Below are 18,728 nucleotides of genomic sequence, written 5' to 3'. Positions count from 1 at the left end.
TAAAGTTACAAATCTGTAACTTTATTCAAATAAGAAAGAATAATAGCTTAAAGCAAAACTCTACCCTTGGATATTCACAGACAATTCCCCTTGCCTTTAATGGGAGTTGCAGTTACAGCAATTACTAACTTTTTTGTTACACATAAAAACAATAAAATCCTGTTCACTTGAAACTGCTCAAGAGCAAGAAGTGTGACATTTATTGACAATATACCAATAACTAAACATTTTCGAATATAAAGAAGCAAAAAACACTGCTAAAAAAGATATTTGCCACAGTCACCGCAGTACCAGGTTCAAAACTTCAAAGCTGGAGGATTTTTTTTCTTTTTGTTTAAACAGATTACATTCTAGATTACACCAATGTTCAGCTCCATTACTGAAAAGTGATATTATCACTTCTTAATTAAGCAAGCATGATTTGTCCATTCAGTAGCACCCAGGAGTACAATTATGCACTGAAGTGGCCATTCTTTTCAATTGTTTCTCATGACTGAATACCAGAACCAAGATATGCACTCATTTCCCAGAATATTTTATGTTATCTACAAACAAAAAATAACAATCAATATGAATTAGGAATGTCAGAGTTAGAATAAAGCCTGACAACCTATAAGATAATCCTAAGCATTGTTTTTTAGGTCAGTGCACTGCTGAAGGCCAGACAAGCAGACTGGTGACTGGGCTTAATGGCAAGAGGCACAGAGGAAGCTGGCACATATGGCAGGATTACTGTCTGCCCCATCATGCTTACTGCAGCAAAGACCTGCACAGTGCAAACTGCAACTCTGAACTTTGCATTCACATCACTAATGTCAATGTTTTTTTTACCCATTTCCTACACACTAACTGTTCACCAGCTTCAGCAAATATACTGTCATATTTATAAATTCATAAAGGAAAATCTAGTAAAAATAAAACAGTGAACCTCTTAAAAAAAAATCAACACCAAAATCACTTCTCCATTCATTTCATGTGTAGTACTAGCACAAACAACTGACAGGGCTGTAGCTTCTAAAACAATTTTACAGGCAGCAGACAACTGATTACACAGGTACCATAAAACTAACTGCTCTTTGCAAGTGTTTCCTCCTTCCCTCTTCCCATTCCCAAACAGGGCAAGCTCAAAAAAGGGTGATTTTATTTTGGAGCCAAGTTTGAAATGCTGGTCTTAACCAAGCAGCTGGTAATCTTCCCAACATAATTACTGAGTAGCTGGAAATCTTTCAAATATTATCATTAGGTACAAAGCTTCACTTCAAATGTTTTTGTGAAATCATCCACTTGCCTACCAACCTCAATCTGCAATGTTACAGGGATTGCAGCAAACACTTTATGCTGCTAGGAAAGTGTTTAAGTGTTGGTACCCTATTTAGGGGGAAGATTTAGAAATATGGATGGGTTCTCTCAGCTCAAAAGGAAATCAGTAACTTAGTAGAGTACCAAAAAGATACCTGGATTCTGCAAGTCTTGTGCCATTGATTAAAACAGTGAGTTGGCATGCTACATTTCCAACAGCCAGATGTAGATCTGCACAAACTGTGACATAAGTACTGAAGTTTTCCATTGACAATGGAAGCCCGTCTCCCGGAGGCAGGTAATAATCACAGAATGGTGGCACTTCTGAAAGAACTCTTAATGCTGAACAAAATCTACAGTAGACAAATTTACATTTGATAGCACAGATATGCAAAAAAACCACTCAAGTTACGATGGGGAAGTTTGTTACTTGTGTTTCCTTCTGAATTCTAAGTTCTGATATTGGATTTGCGTCACTTTCAGTAGTTGTTTGGAATACTGCTTAGAGTTAGTTTGATTTCACAGCAGTTGAACAATACCAAATTCCAGACATTTTGCATCCAATAAACTAGAAAAATATGAAAAACAGGAATTCAGTTAAAAGTGTTTAAAAGTATTTAAAAAACTATCCACATAAGCACCCGATGTAGATGTGGCTTGTGGTTTGCACCACCCCTCACTTTTTAAATTCATTTTAAACGGGTTTTCACAGCTTAGTACTTAATTATTCATTCTGAAGCAATAAACAAAATATGAAACCCTACAATGAAAATCACAGTTGATATTATTATTTTATTAGCTACAGAGCAGCAAGAGTTCTAGACACATCATAAATAAATAAAACACTAAGTCCTGAAGGACTAAAAGCCAAAACTGACAACTGCATGCATCTAACATAACAGTAATAGAAAGCGAAAAGAGACTCATGCTATCACGTCAGGTGAAAACTACAGCTATTTTAGATCTTGTCTGAAAGTCTTAATCTAGGTTGCCTTCATATTTACATTAAAGTTTAAGTTCCTGGTTATTTTTGTAGATTCAGGAGTTTGAGCCATCCATAATCCATTAAAACCCAAGTAGAGTTTAGCTTGAATAAGATATGAGAGATTCTAAGAGGTAATAGCCTAAGTATGTGTTGGTTTTGCCAAACATACTGGCAATGCGTGGAGAAAAGATGGGTAAAAGGATCACTGCTCAGGATTCAAGAGCACAGGTTAAGCCACAGCCCTGCTTAAAGACAGTAATCCTGTAACCTCTCCTCAACACCTCTTCACATGCATGGCATACTAACTGTGCAGCACAGTGGGCTTTTTGAGAGCCTCTATAGCAGCAGCACAGCATCTCAGCCAGTTTTTAAGAGAATCTGGCTTGTGTGAGAGCTTCTCAGGTGTAGCTCCCTGCCCGCACACAATAGCCTGCTAAGAGCAGTGAAAAAACTGCATAAAATAAGCATTTTGAAGACCCAGGTTTTGACAGACAGAATTGCAAGGGAGGAGGAGGCAAGGGGATGGGCACTTTCATGGTCAGAGGATTAACTGTGCTCAGTATTGAGACTTCACTCCCCTCTACAGTCCCTTGAATCACCCCTTCCATTCTAAAAGATTCTTTTACAATCTGCATGTCACTTCAACTGCTTGGTCATCACACACTCTGGGAGCACTGGTGTGAGTTATTTCAGAGGCCTCGGCTGTGCTGGGAGAGCCACGGAAGAGGAACGTGCTGAAAAATCACACTCTGAAGTCAACAGACTCAGGAACTTTAAGTACCCAGAAAAATTGTGATGCACTTAATGAAGGATGACACTAGGTTAGATAAAAGCACAGCTGACCACTTATCTCACAAAAGGGAAAGCAATAACAGTGCCAAGAAATTGTTCTCTCTTTGAGATTAATTTCCCCACACATTACTGCCCACAGCTATAGAACAGATTTAGTAAAGAGGTACTGATGTACTATTTTTTATAAATGGCAAAACAACTCTCAACAATGCAAGTTTAGTTAACTACCTCCCTAAGTCCCACTCACACTATTTTTATTTATTTTAGTGTCACAATGAAACTTCTGAAACTGAAATAAAATGAAACAATGAAACTGAAAAGTCATTTCTTGAAGGTAAAAACTAACACCTTTATTCTTTACTGAATCAAAGTACCTCTGACATCAATGGATGCCTTTTCTTCCTGCTATGGAAAGATCTTATGTGACAATCAGCCTAGTAACAGCCGCATGAAGGGGAGAGTACACCATGAGATCAGTGCTACAGGTAGGTATTGATGCTTATTTGCTTCAGTGTGTGTATGTATGTATCTACATCTTTCATTTTTTCTAGATTATCTGTTTGCATAAATCAAGAAAACCATCACAATGGAGAATCTGTCAAATAATTTCCTTTATCCTGCACTACAACAGAAACAGGCAGGTACTCCCAAACCTCACTTACACTAAGTCAGACAACAAGGGAGAATGTCTTCTTGACTGCTGCAGGCAATAAATGGATTGATACACCAAGCCATGAGACTTAATGTTTGTTACCAAAGTTTTCAGCTGAAAATAATACCTAAACATTATTAACAAACATAAATCTACCCATATCCTTCCATAATACAGCTGTAATATTTGTTCCAATCACCTTCTAGAGGAATGACTGAGTACAATTTGTGTGTCTAAATAGCAGCAGTTTATTATTGTTAGGTTACTATGATTAAGCAAGTGAAATTGTGAATCAGATTCTACCCTAAGCATCTAGAGGCAAATTCACATCAGTATACATAATGAAAAAATAATTACTTTGGGGTTATTTTTGTTGGGTTTTTTACCCCTAAGCATAAAATGTTCTTTGGAGGCATATTTATTCTTTGCAGGCATATTCATTCTTTGCCAAGAAAACAAAGCTGTATCTCTCTAGAACAGACTGAGCTTTACAGAACGCTTCATCTTTCTGTGTCCTTCTCTCATAATATTTAGGACCTTATGAATGGTTTTAAACAGCTGATTACTAAAATAGCAAAATGACATCACAGAATACTGGGTTAGCACGGTCATCAAGTTTTTGAAATTCCTCTAATAGCAACACTCACTGCATCACCTATGCATTTATACTATATATTTTTAAAATATGGATGCTAGTACATAAGTTTTGACAAGAAAGCAATATAGGATCAAAATAATATATTTGTGCAACTAACCAGTAATTAGAGAACCTTTGCTTTTGTACTTCTTGATGTTAAGAACTTGGCTTCCTAAATCACAGGGGAAAAGAGGACAAAAAAAAAATCTAAGCTATTTAAACTGTAACTCTTCTTGCCACATGAACAACTACACTGTGTCTTTGATAAAAGGTTCTAGTTGAAGTTGCAAAAGAGATTACTGGTATAGCATAATTTATTTAACTGACCACATTTACAAATGCTTTCAACTGAGAAGTGTGTACAGATAAAACCTCCAAACCCACCTTTCACATCTGGAGTCAGAGTTCAGTCAGCTGTTCCCATATAACTATAACTAAGTTTGGAAAAGTATCAATTAGGCTTGTAAAAAATGTTTAAAAGGCAATTTTTAGAAGAATTTCAAACTGTTAAAGTAAGAACATTACATGTGTCATTTCAGTACGGCAAAACAAGAGAAAATTAATGGAAACTGGAATCTTGGTACAGTTAAAATAGAATTTTATTTTTCTAATTCAGGAAGATTAAAATAAAGTAATAGAAAAATTTAATTGGATTTTTTTTTAAATGCCAATAAACTGGGAAGAAATTAGTAGCAGCAACAACTCAGAACAACTACAATATGTTTATCTGTAGCTTCCTCTTGCTATGGTACATCCTTTTAAGTACCTAAAAGATTTGTTTTCTCAAAATTTTATTTCCCAAGGCATATATCTTGGATGTTCTTTGGAATTTTCCAGCAGCTTTATAAGACAAACTGCTTTAAAACAAAGCAGTCATTGTGATTCCAGTCAAGGTATGGTTGGTACACATCCAAATTTATTTCACACAGAGTAACACATCTTGTCATTAGTTAGATGTTCATCCAGTTAACTCACAGAGTACCTATGTAATTCAAGCACTTAGGTCGTAGTTTGTGAAGTTACTTGCAATGGTACACTCGGACAAGAACTCTACATCATACACTCATAATAACTTACTTTAAAAAATTATTAGCTCAAAAGACATGTTTGCCAAGCTGCCATGCAAATCATTTAACATTCTGTAAATTAGGCTGTATAAATTTTAATAGGGTAGAAACTAAAAAGCTTAAGGCTCCTTCAATGCTGTTCCCATTCTACAGTCAGTTTTCAGTGCTTTATGGTTAAGCAGTACATGCATGTTCTCAAAAGATGCTCCTTAGGTTTTACAGAACCAACAAATGGTTGTTGTGGTAAATATGATTGTTAACTTGCCTAGAATATTCTTTAAAGCAGGTGACAGATAAGATTATTTCTGCAATATCCTTCAAAAAATAATGCAGATAAACCAGCCAACAGGATATTACTCTCCTATGTTAACAGAAAGGAAAGAAAAATTAAGCTTTATTATTTGGTATTAGGCTAAATTATCTGTGAAGACTCAATATGAATCTTACAAAGTTTCCAAAACATACTCTTCATTTGTAACTATGCATCCTCTAAATACATGCTGCAATCATCTCTTTCCTAAACAATAAGATCTGCTCCTTCTGCTTTCTGAATATAAATACATACACAGCTGCATACAAGTACATGCAAAGAGACAAATGCACATCCCAAAAGAGGCACTTGGTCACTGAATATTGGCTTTTCACAGGAAATCCTCTTCTGAAGCCCAAGGAGCTGAATTTGGAACACATAAAGCCTCTTTGCATTATAAAAATATTAATCTAATTAATTTTTTTGTGTCAAGTGAGACCAACTGAATACAATATTTAGTATGCAAAAAAGTACCCTTCTTTCCTCCCAACATTTACTCTCGAAAAAAAGTCATATTTAAAGAAATCCTACAAACAATCAAGCAACAGCATTTTGGGGATGGGGGAGGATGAAGATATTTAGAGCTATTTTTTTCTGAAAGGTGATGATCTCTTTCATGAAAAGTTAGTGTGTCATGACAAGAATATCTAAAGAATGCAATGACGAAGATTGTGACTACTTATATGCCTTTAAGGTGTACGAGTACCTACTCTTCTGTCATGTTTTTTTATCATTACTGTTAATGTGGAAGTCCAGCACACAACAGCCTGTTTAAATCACTAATGTGAAATATTCTCTCTGACAGAATGAAAGTATTTGCTTTAAGACTAAATTTACCCCCTTCACCCTTCTGCTGTCTAATTCAAAAAAAGAAATACAAACTAAAACATTTGCAATCTCTGGAATGCAGCTTAACTTGACAATGAAAACTGTATTATATATATCCAGTCCATACACATAAAAGAGCATCCTATAATCTTTGACTGCAATTTTTGTCAGGCCCTGCCCATTAAATGCATCTTCCATAAATGAGACTCATGAAAACCCATTGCACAGAAATGTTATTGCTGAAATTTAATGATTTATGACAGGCTATTATTTCCATATATTCCATTTAGCATCATGAACACTATCTACATCTCATGAGTTGATTATGTGGCATCAGTTACCAACCTTACAAACTGAAATCATACAGAATAAAAACATTCAAAAACCTTTAGATTACTGGATACAACTGCATCTTCGGCATTGAACTTAATGCCATACATAAACTAAGGCTGACATTTATTTCGGGGTGAAGGAGGACAATTAGTGTGTAATAAAGAATGAACTAAATTCAACTGTGATTTACACCCTCCACAACCCCACTGAAGTTGACTGGATTTCACACACTGTAATTCAGTACTAAATTTAGCCCAAAGTAGACCTACGTACATACATTTTTATTTCTATTTTGAGACACTTCAGTAGCTTCACTCTTTTAACTCCAGCAGGTTTGCATTACAGTCATTCCATATTTAGAAATGTCTCTTCCTAAGAGGAACAGTAGGTTTACCCATTTCTGATGAGGAAAAACCAATAAATACTAGCAATAAACACTAATTTTTGTTTACTTCTATGCACCAGTTCTTATACTAATGGTTTTGAATGCGAAGCCACAGAATCAGTAAAATATGCCAAACTCATCTGAGAGAGGCACCTCCCTTCCCTAAAATAAAATAACCAAACCAAACAAAAAAATCCCATGATTAATGCTTTCTGTTTTGTGTATACACATTACCCATACACACAGTCGCATACAAATTAAGGACAAATACCTAAATCAGTTTAGATGTCAATACACTAATAATGAGAAAAATTTACATTAAAATATAGCATTAACAAAGATCTTTTACAGGATAATTACATTAATAACCCTAAATTGCTTAAAAGAGAGACTGAATTTATCAAGATGCAAACATATTTCAAGATGAACAGACTGTGATCTGCACTAAGATTTTTGGACTACAACATTTCAAAGAACATGCTACCACACCTGACTTTAAAGGTAAAATTAAGAGGACCCCTGAGAAAACATGACCCAACATGGGTCACATAAAAAAGCGAGCTTCTTATACAGCGATAGATACATTAATGTTTTCACAAGCTTTGACATAATAACTAATCAGCAAGAATATACATAACAACACTGTTGTTCTTCAATCTGGCTTTGCGGCAGATCCTTAAAAAAAAATCTGTAAAAGCTGTATCAATAGAGTATACTGCATTCATTGATAAATGAAACAAATGGGTTTGTATAGTCATATTTCTGTGACATTTTTTTTTCTTAACACATGTAACTGGTAGTCCAACCAACCTGTACTGAAGTCAAGACAAAGGCTATTTTACTTCAAACAGATACTAAGCTTTTTCGTATCTAAACATGCAACTTTAGCAGATGCTAAATAGATTCATAAAGTTTCTTTCCTTGTTTTATTATTTTATGGCTAACTGAGGAGAACAGATACTACAACTCTTACCTGCTAAAAGATTTCATTTATTATTACTTATGTGTTTCCTAGAAACAAAATGATTTTGCTTAAACTTCATTTTCTTGTATTTTTCATAGTCATTATTAGGATGAAAGATGAACAGCTTGAATAAATTCAATTTGAAATTGAAATGTATTAACTAAAATTACTATCAAACAAATAAAAGTAACGACATCTATAATACAAACATTAACTATCCAGGTTAGAAGTCCTGGTTTGAACTTAATCTCAGGCAGTCAGACAGGCAATGACTACCAGCTGTTTTTAAGGTCAGAGCACTCAGTACACCTTCTCAGTTGAAGTGGCTGTTTCATGCCCAAATCATGGCCCCCAGAAATGAATTTACATTGAGTACTTGCTCTAGATGTGACACCTGTGGCACAAATTTCTGCTGCAAAATGAATTATTGATAATATCAAAAAATGGGGTCTGTGCCCTACTCTGATTTAAGACAAATCTGCTGTTCCCATAACACAGATTCTCAATGCACATGAACAATCATGTCACATCATATCTATGAAAAACTTTTTCTTTAAAGAATCAGGGTTAATTTAAGAAAGATCTCACTTTCTTTCTCTCCTAGCAACTCACATTTCCTTTGCAACTTGGTCGTGAAAGCACAGGTTGCTAGCCAGCCTCCAACAGTTAAAGAAAAATAATAAAAAAATCGAAAAGCTTGAGTTGAGTGCTTCTCTTCTTGCTTTATCTACCAATGTCTGCCAATGATGAAATAATTTCCTGAACCTTAGAAGGAAAGTTTTGTTGCTTGAATCAGGTGATGGTGCAAGAATAGAGCTCTTCAAGTCCAAGTCATTCCAATCCACTAGCTAACCCGGTCCAAGAAGATATGGCACTACTGTTTTCTCTGTATGCACTGTATCAAGTCTAGTATAGACTGACTGACCATGGAAATCAGGGTACACTTACTCAAGAAATCTGCATAATTCACATAACCTTTGGCTTTTTTGAAAGTAGTAGTATTTGTTTAAATTCCTCTCACAATCCTGTATCTTTAAGACTGATGTTTATGTAGCTCCAAGGCAACAGATCAATGCAAACTTGTAATTACCACAACCCCACCAGCACAGTCACCAGGAGACTAATTTGGATTTAGAGAGAGCTGCTAGTGAAGTCACAGCACTCAGTTAACTCCTCAAAATATCCACGCTCTTGTGCACAGAAGAAACCCATAAACCACCCACCAAACACAGGCACAAAAACTGTGGTAACCCTGAGTTCTGGGAGTAAAACCAGAAAATATAATAAATTAAGTTCATCAAATGAATGTGTTTGAACCTGTTCTTAAATACAGTTATTAGAGATGAACACTGATACTGCCAAGTTTTTCCCAACTTCAGTTGGCATGAAAAATACGTAATTTTCACTTATCCTTGACAAGTGCTTAAGTGGAATTTGCATTTTTCCTAGGATACGAGAATGGAAATAACATAAGTAAATTTCATGAGTAAATACCATGAGTAAAATTAATGGATGACAGTATTTAACTCTCCTGGTTGCTCAAGTTCTGGATCATTTTTAAGATCCGCAATAATTGCATTTCATCGCGCCTGACAGCTTTTTTTGTAACACCTTCTTATGGTTGGGTTAAATGCTCCATCTAAAAAAAACTGGCTTATATTTAATCATAAACAGACCATGAAAAGAGAATAAAGCAAGCCAAAAGAGCAACATACATAATTAAATATTTAGTGGTTTGATATCCTTTTGGAAAGCATACATTTTGAAGACTGTTACAAATTCAGAACAGCTTCTTAAAGCTAAGAATTATTCTACTGCATGAGATACTTCAAGTATATTAAACACAGTTTTCTAAAATAGCTTCCCAAGAATAAGAACCCATTTATATATATATATATATATATATATATATAATAAATACAGAAGTCACTAACTCTTCAAAACTTCTAAAATCCTACAGCACATGCTCTGGAGTGTGCAGGGTTAAAAAATAAAAAAGTGTGTGTATTCCAGATATATATATATATATACACACATACACAAGCAGATGCCTCAATCAAAAAAATCTTATGAAATCCAACCTAAGCCTTACAATCCATGAAGTATCAATCAAGAATACTTTGCCCTGTACATCTCAGAGAAGGCTGCCTGTTTTTACCTTGTTAATTAGGCGTGATTATTCATAAGTACTTCCTTATTCGATTCTTTATATTCTAAAGAATTTATACAGATATTTACATCTCCCATGGAATATAAGTTAAATTACTTACCTTTCTTCCTGCTAAAAGCACGATTCATGTTGAAAAATCTATCCAGTCAAAGACGTTCTTGGCTTTGTCGATTTTTCACACACACACTCCTTAACCTGCAGAACAATACATAGAAGAAAACAGAAAAGTTCATTACTGTATATGAAGTAAGCTCATTATCTTCATATTAGAGACAATGCAAATAAGCTTCAGAATTCTGAAATAACTCAGGGAAATAAAAGTGAGACGTGCTTTGCTGACAAAGAAACTGCAGAACTGAGAAGATTTATGGTCAAATGTCCAGTGGTACTTCATACAGAAAGAAATCTGTGAAGCTCTTTTCACCAAGATTTCAGAGACACAGAGCATATGGTATTATATGCAAAGAGAAATACTACCCACAAATAGGCTGGGAAGAAAGCTTTGAAATGAATGCTGACTACAAGACTTCATAAAAACATTCGGTTCACATTTGCACTACCCTATTTTGTGTCATTTAGCCTGTCAGATTATTTCAAGCTATTCTGTCATCTTCATGTGGGCTTGACATTGAAAAAAAAATCATTATATAAAGACTTCTCTTCACTCAGAGATTCAATAAAAATGCCTCTCGATGCAACTACCTCCTTGCTCCAACTACAACAGATCACACAGTAATTGCTGTATTTTCTTCATTTAAAACCACCAATAAACTCACATTTTTATCTTAACTTCTGATCCACAAGATTTTATTCCTTACCAACATTTCTCAGCAAAACAAATTAGATAGAACACATCCAGTGTTGTTCAAACCCATCCCATTTGTTAGTATATTTTCCTTTGTCAGTCACATGTGAGAATACCCCCACCACTCCTTTCCATTCTGTTCAGATCTTCGAGGCAAAAGCTGTACCAGTGCCCCTTCTCTGCTCTCAAAGCAGTCCACTCAAAAAAAAAAAAAACAAACAAAAAAACCCAACAAAGCAAAGCAGAAAATAAAAGCACTTGGTATCAGATTATCTTTGAAATCAGTTACACTATCTGCTTTGAATAAACACAAACTTAAGCCAGTATTTCAAATGTTAGTATCAAGATGACTAACTTGTTTAAAATACTTTATATAGCTGATGAACACCTTCTGTCATGCTTGCCCCCCTTAGAGTTCAATACCAATTAAACAAAATATAAACCAATTTCCATGTGAACACTTGATATTTTACAGAATGGAACACAAGGGCAACTGCAGCTAAAAAACAACTTCATTTTATTTTCAAATAATCACTGATGTGGACTACTTCTCAATATAATCCTGTGAGAATGAAGGAATAATCCCTGTTTACCTGAACTGTAGTACCCTAGATGTACAACCAACCAACATTTGCTCTTTACAATACATTTACCAGATCATTTGGTTTTTACACATTTTGCTAAGTAGCTCAGAAAGGAGGATGCAATGATGTAAGTAAAGTTAGTAGGATATAGTTTCCATCTTGTTATTTTGATACAAAGTCAAGAAAATGCATTAGGTACACTACACAGTGGATCTTAACAGGAAAACTGAAGAAGCCTTGCATACACCCATAACCATTCCTGCTGTCTGCCTACACTGTATCATCAGTGCTACACAGAAAGATATGGACAGACATCAGTGAAACCCAAACACACTGTTAAGGGTTAGGAAATCTTAGGAATTATTTCAGCAGCCTCCCTGGAATGGGCAATAGAACTACTGGAGTAATTCCAGTAATAGCTCACCCGTGAGGGCGTTTCATCAAAAGCTGCTAGCACACAAGTGAGTAGTTCTCACAAGGAAAGCACAGAGTAGGACTTTCAACAATTGAAATTCTAATAATTCAGTTTAAAGGAAGTAACAAACAGCAAAGAACATAAGAATTTTGAATTTTCAAGCAACTGGTGTGTTTAGCTTAGAGGTTTACCTTCACAAGCAATACAGGCAGCCTATTACATACACTACAGATATATAAGCAATGGAAGAACTTTGTTCAGGATGTTCACCTTCTTCATGAACTATGACAGTCAGTGCAGAAAGCAGTTTTGAGGAAAAAGAGCTCTTAGGTACCTATGGCAGTTGTCTTACACTGCACTTGAGCAATCCCTTCAGTTCTCCACAACGGCATTATAACACATCCTTTTTCAAAACCCCTTTTTCTGTGTGTGTGTACTGCTGTCCTCATCCAAGAAACTACTAAGTAGCATTTGAGAGTATATGAGTAGTTTGAGATAGCTTACTGAGTAGAGAATCTCCTAAAGACTGCATGCACATCATGAAGCTGTTGACTAAGTCACATTTCTAAAGATCACCACTGAAGTATTTTGTTTAAAAGCATAACTAAACATGTGGGGGTTTGGCAGGGACAAGGACATACTACCATTAATCTACCTTTGGCCTAATAAAGGCCAAAATTTATTGAGTACATACCTAAAAATTGACAGTATTTGCCAAATGTGTGCTTGTAATTTCAGTTCCAATGAAACATCAATAGAACAAAATACGGAAGTGGATTAGGCAACAACTAGTATTAAAATACTTAATCAGTTTACTTCCACTTATCACAGAAAATGTTACCAAACAAGGAAAGAAACACATAGCTACATGCAACTGCTTTTAAAATTCCCTTCAATTCTAATATGAATAACTTCATCAATCTCCCAGGTCCAGAAAAAAGATTTCTTTTCTGAAATCCCATCTGGATTCTGATCCCATCTGGATCTGAATGGGTTAAATAACCATAAAAGTTTGCTATTAAAAAAAAAAAAAATCAACCCAAATTCCACAAGGCTAATTTCAAATTCCCCAGCTGGGTTCAGGAGAAGAGGGTCATGCCAGACTTGTAAGCAGCACTAGTAAGTTTCTTATCAGGAGAAGAGCAAAGTTATGCTTCAATACCTGTGATATCATTGCTCAAAATATTCAAACAGACAAACAAAGCTCTAAGGAGCAAGAAAGCTGTTCTCTGATCATGGATGCTGGACAGGTTTTCTGTTAGAATGTGATTTTGTTTCTGCCAATGCTCAACACACGAAAGCGGCTGGAAGAAACTGAGTTACAGAACAGTCTGTTAGAAGCTTGTGATGAAGTAAAAGAGAAGGCAAGTCTGAAAATCCCATTATGGTACAGCCCTGTGAAAAAAGGGGGAGGTCTTCCTATGACACCATTTGTTTTGAAAGGGTAAACCAGTCCCAACAATCAGAGACACTAGGGAATAGAAATGTGGACCAAACCACTTCATTACTCATCACTCAGGAAGACACACCTATGTAAGGAATGCTTCTTCACCTTACTTCTAGGCGTTTTCTTCAGCTTTGTCCAGAAACCAAACCCTACAAGGAAATACAAACCTGCATGTGATTTTCACAAAATGGCTAATTGATAAAACATGAAGTTCTTACAGGTATAAACCAGGGAAATTTGGGGTTGTATCAGATTATTTCATGGGGGGTGGAGGGAAAAGAGACTGACATGGAAAGTAAAAAAGTAAAAAAAAAAAGAAAAAAAAAGAAGATAGAGAGAAAAGACTTAGAAAAGTAATAGTAATAAAAACCCCCACAAATAACAGTCAAATATCCTGGGTGGGGGAAACACAACATTCTCAGACTGAACAGTGAAATGGGCATGTGGCATGGAAAGTTATTTAAGCTGCATATCAAATTTTAAACAGTAGCAGTGGGGAAAGCAAACACCCTCCTTTCTCCCTTGTCTTCCCTGTCATTAACCCCTTTCTTTGCACGGTGAGGTGCTTCTCAGAGTGAGAAGAAAACTGCAAAATGGCAGGGAGTGCAATGAAATTAGTGGGCTTGGTGACAGTGCTGGCTGCAGGCATTTGGGCTGCTGGGTGCAGGGGATGGTAAGTTTTGAAGGTGAAATAATCTCCTCTGTAATTACTTAACGTCAATGATAAGGTTAGTTGCTGTCTTCTATGCTTCATGCAGCAAAGGAAGCTGAACAAAGGACGAAGAGTGGCAGTCTTCCAGCTTCCAGGACAAGCAGCTGCACTGCTCCATGGATCCTAAAACACCACTGAGGCTTCCACAGACATCTTTACATGCCTGTGTGCTCCTTCACAATGTTGTGGTTTGATAAGTTTTCTAAATTTAGACCTGTCTCAGACAAGCCAAGAGAAGGGGTACTTCTGAAGGGGGTAAAACAAACCACCAGAGTAACTGCTCTCATTTGTCTCTTATTTCCTTTCAAAAATACAGTATTCCGCAGGATTCCCCCTTGTAGACAAGCCCTTCGAATGGCATGGACTATAACAATTACTTGGACTGAACCTTTTTTTGGTGTACTTCTTTGTCATTTAACAAATAATTTTTCCAACAAAACCTCCCTGAAAACCCCAACTTGCACCCTTACATTGTCTTTAATAAAAATCTAAATTCCAGTCTGTCCCTTCCCACACAAACACACACAACACACAGTTTCCACACAAAGTCAAATTTAACTTCAGAAGACCTGAAGATTCAGACTCTTTTCCGTCTCAGACCCCAGTATTTCAAGCATATGGGATAACATTTCTTAAAGAACAAAGAACAAAATGTCTCAAACCCTGTTTTCAAAAGGGCTGCAGCACACAGGAATGTGTGATTCATTGACTTGCAATGAAACTTACGCTTATAAAGTTACTGCTGAAGGCAGGATGAAAAACTTGAATTTTCTTTTTCTGAGTTAGACCAAAACATCAGGACACTATTGTCGTGATTTGACATGTGACATAATGAAGGAAAATTATGATACTAAAAGACTATATAAAGTGATAAACAAAAACAGATAAACACTGCCATGGCATGATGCACTCCCTTTTAAATGACAAGTAACTGAAACACTAACTTCCCACAACCCTTTCTCCTATGAAACAGTAAAATCAAAAGAAAAATATGTTGACACATCAATGAACAAAATTCAGAGCAGACCCAAACTTGTACTCACATGCATACTTTGCTGTTGAGATGATGGTATTCTGAATGGGACAGAGCTCAAACAACAACTCTGCTGGACTGACAGCCTGCAGCGAGGGAGGCATGAGACTGAAGGGACCAGAGGCATCACAGAGGGGCTAACCAAGTGAGAATGAAGACAGAAGTGGTCTGACAAAGACCAGATCTGCAAAAAACACATCCCTAAAAGGTAGCTCATCTTCCAATACATTCACTCTCCTTCTGTGAAAGGGATGGGCAGGAACACCCTTATACAAAGGCTAAATACATTCCTCTGGTCTGACAGACATCACAGCCCCTGTTCTCCCAAAACTCCTGAAAATAGCTCAAAGGTACATGAAAGTCAAATATGCACTGTTTCTTTTTTTTTTCCTCTCTCAACCAATATACCCCAGTACCACTGTAGCAAGTGCTTTTCCCCACACAGCAAGAAGTCTTTCAGACCACAGGTAAATCATTTCTCATACAGTAGATCTACCAAAGCTAGAGAGGTATTCACATAAACCCTAAAGACAAACAGACAGCAGTGTTTTGCTATAAATGTCAACATAAACAGATACCAGGAAACAGAAAAATGTATATGGAACTCATACATTTCATGCAAGTTTCCAAAAAGTTCTGATAAGTGGCTTTTTACTCTTCCAATTCCTAAAAATAACCTCCTCCTTTCAATAGTAAAAAAATCCCACAGATGAGTAACAAATAATAAGGGGATATCACTTTAATCAGCAAAAACAACGCCTTAGGCAAGGTTGCCACTAGTTTTTGGTTTACAGCAAGAAGAAATATCAACGTCAAGAAATATAATAAGAATAAATTACACTATTAAAAGTTCAACTCTGAAGAAAATATGCTTAAAACTGCTGCGAGCACCAATAAATCCTCAGACAAGTTGCTAATGGCATAATCTGAAGGAAAAAAAAACAAAACAGAGAAATACAAAACTCATTTGTTTCACAAAACTAGTTCTCTAGATCTGGCTTTTAAAGCATTAAAAATATTTATTTTTAAATTATTTTTATTTATAATTTTTATAAAATTTATAATAAATAATATTTATTATTTTTTAAATGCATTTTTCAGCATATTTATTTTTAAGCAATTATTTTGTATTATGCTTGTGCTGGTTTGTACTAGTGGTTTACATTACTCATGGAACAAACTGAATTTTATACTGTACAAACAAGTAATCTTAAAACCAGGAATACTCCCTTCTTTCCAAACACATTATATTTTGCAAGAAAAATTGATACTCTTATTTTGTTCACTGTGACAGAATAATCACATCCGGGATACAAGAAGAGCTTCCTTCTTCCTCAAATCCACAAGCGTCTAGTGAAATACAATTTCAGTTGTGTCAGCCTAATTTTTACTCTGCTGTACAAGAACTTACAGATGTCAGATGCTCAGAGCCAATAGAAAGGCTTTATACATGTTTCCTCTCAAAGCACTTCGTTACTTTCATCTGCTTCCAAAGGACATATGGCAAGCATCTTGCTCAGTTGCAGACAAAAGGTTCTGTATTTGACATCCCATCAGCCATCTGATCATCCATATGGAATCTGAACAAGATTTTTGCCCACCCCACTGGTTTCAGATGGATGACGGAGAGCCTGGGCAGCTTTGTTAGTGTTTTGTTTTTGACAGCAATGGGGTGGGATTCAGCAAGGGGCCCCACCACAACAGGCAAACACAGACAAGCTCTTAAAAATTGAACAGTTCTAGTAGGAGGGATACTGGCCTCAAGTTTTTGACACACAGCATAAATAATTCTCCAAAATTTTACACCCAGTCCTTGCTTGGATGCTTATATATAATTAAAAGTAAAGATATGTCCCAATCCAGAATATGGTTATTTCTATGTTGGCATCATCCTTTCTCTCTGGAAGAGCTGACTGCTCCATGCACAATCTAGAGAAGCTATTTATTTACTTACTGGCAGATTATTTTCAAACTGTTCATTGCATTTACTTGAAATCTTTGGATTTTCCAAAGGGATATTGCATTCATTGCATTTCCACGATCACATTGTAGAAAGTGCAACTGACAGAAAAGGCAGAGATTGAAAGACTCAGGTATTCTAAAATACTAAGTAAAAGATGATTAAGAGGAAGAGACCCTGAAGTCTCTTTAGACAGAACCACCAGAAAATCCCTGGGTAGGTACCAGAGAACAACTAGAAAGAGAAGAATGAGAAGAAATGAGCCTGTGTCTCCCCACACAGATCCTCTCTGTATTACCTTTGCTTCTGTATGGATTTCGCTGGATGTTTCTCTGCTGCAACTGTCCCTCCAGGAGCTCAACAGGCTTGCTCCAATTTACTATGAACACAAAATTAAAAATATAATCACCTTCTCACAAAGAAGTCTGAACTGGGACACTACAAATGGTTGTAACCATTCGTAGGCACACTTTGAGGGTTTTTTAATTGTAAAAACTTCAGGTTTGGGGGCAGGCGGTGGTGGGTTGGTTTTTGTTGTTGTTGCTGTTTGGATTTTTCCAGTTTGTTGTGTGGTTTTTTGGTGGGTTTTTTTTTTTCTTTTGCACTCTTTTTTTTTTTGGTTGGGCTATTTATTTGTTTTTTAGTTTAAAAGATCAATGAAAAATTAACAGAGCTCATCCTCTTATGGAAATAAGAACTATATGCTAAAAACTTATAATCACACTGAAAGGGGGAAGAAATAAAAAGATTACATCATTAAGCCTATTTACCTGCAAGTCTTCAAGTCCATACTTTGTACCTTAATTTGTTCCACAACTCTCCCTCAAAGGAGAACCAGAGCTCTGTATAAACTCAAGGTGTAGAGACTGCTATGCAGAGTGCATATATAATTGCTTTCTTATCTTTTACAGTCCAATTCCTATGCCGATTTCCCTCCCTGCACTAAAGATCACACTAGAAGTCTGTGTGGCAGAGATATTTTTCAACTGATTTTGTCATAGCCGATTTATTAACAAGTTGAATGCCTCTGAAACAATGAGATACAAATGTCATTCATTTAACAAAAGCTTAAAGCGTCATTTGTTTCTCAAAGACTTTTAAAATCAGTGATATTAAACACACATTCCCTTACTATTAAAGGCAATAGATTTCTCATTAACATTAATACATTCAGAGTCTTTGTTTTAACTGGTTAGCCTCAAAGACAGTATTAAATTTTATTTATACAGATGAGATAGGCTTTAAGTGATTTCAACAGTTTTCAAAACTGAAAAAAGTTGGTAATACCCATTTTTGTCACTTCTACTTAAATGAATCTCTGAGTATCTTGAAAGCTAGATTATATTGGGT

The 18,728-nt window shown here is 35.8% G+C and overlaps 1 protein-coding gene across 2 annotated transcripts in view; it reads right to left on the bottom strand.

Annotated features, from left to right (window-relative positions):
• The window catches only part of GULP1 (GULP PTB domain containing engulfment adaptor 1), a 153,651-nt gene that overhangs the window by 70,725 nt on the left and 64,198 nt on the right, over window positions 1–18,728 (bottom strand). The window contains exons 3-4 of one of the 2 annotated variants that reach the window (XM_034065673.1): window positions 13,756–13,822; window positions 10,523–10,617 (exon numbers count right to left, since the gene is read on the bottom strand). In XM_034065673.1, the coding sequence (XP_033921564.1) occupies window positions 10,523–10,550 (28 nt within the window). In that variant the 5' untranslated portion in view covers window positions 10,551–10,617; window positions 13,756–13,822. The remainder of the gene's footprint in view (window positions 1–10,522; window positions 10,618–13,755; window positions 13,823–18,728) is intronic. The other variant, XM_031045875.2, reaches the window with a different exon arrangement.

Source organism: Melopsittacus undulatus, chromosome 8, assembly GCF_012275295.1.
Source record: "Melopsittacus undulatus isolate bMelUnd1 chromosome 8, bMelUnd1.mat.Z, whole genome shotgun sequence".
Taxonomy (NCBI): Eukaryota; Metazoa; Chordata; class Aves; order Psittaciformes; family Psittaculidae; genus Melopsittacus; species Melopsittacus undulatus.
The sequence above is the reverse complement of the archived record's forward strand: the minus strand, read 5'-3'. Positions and strand labels throughout refer to the sequence as shown.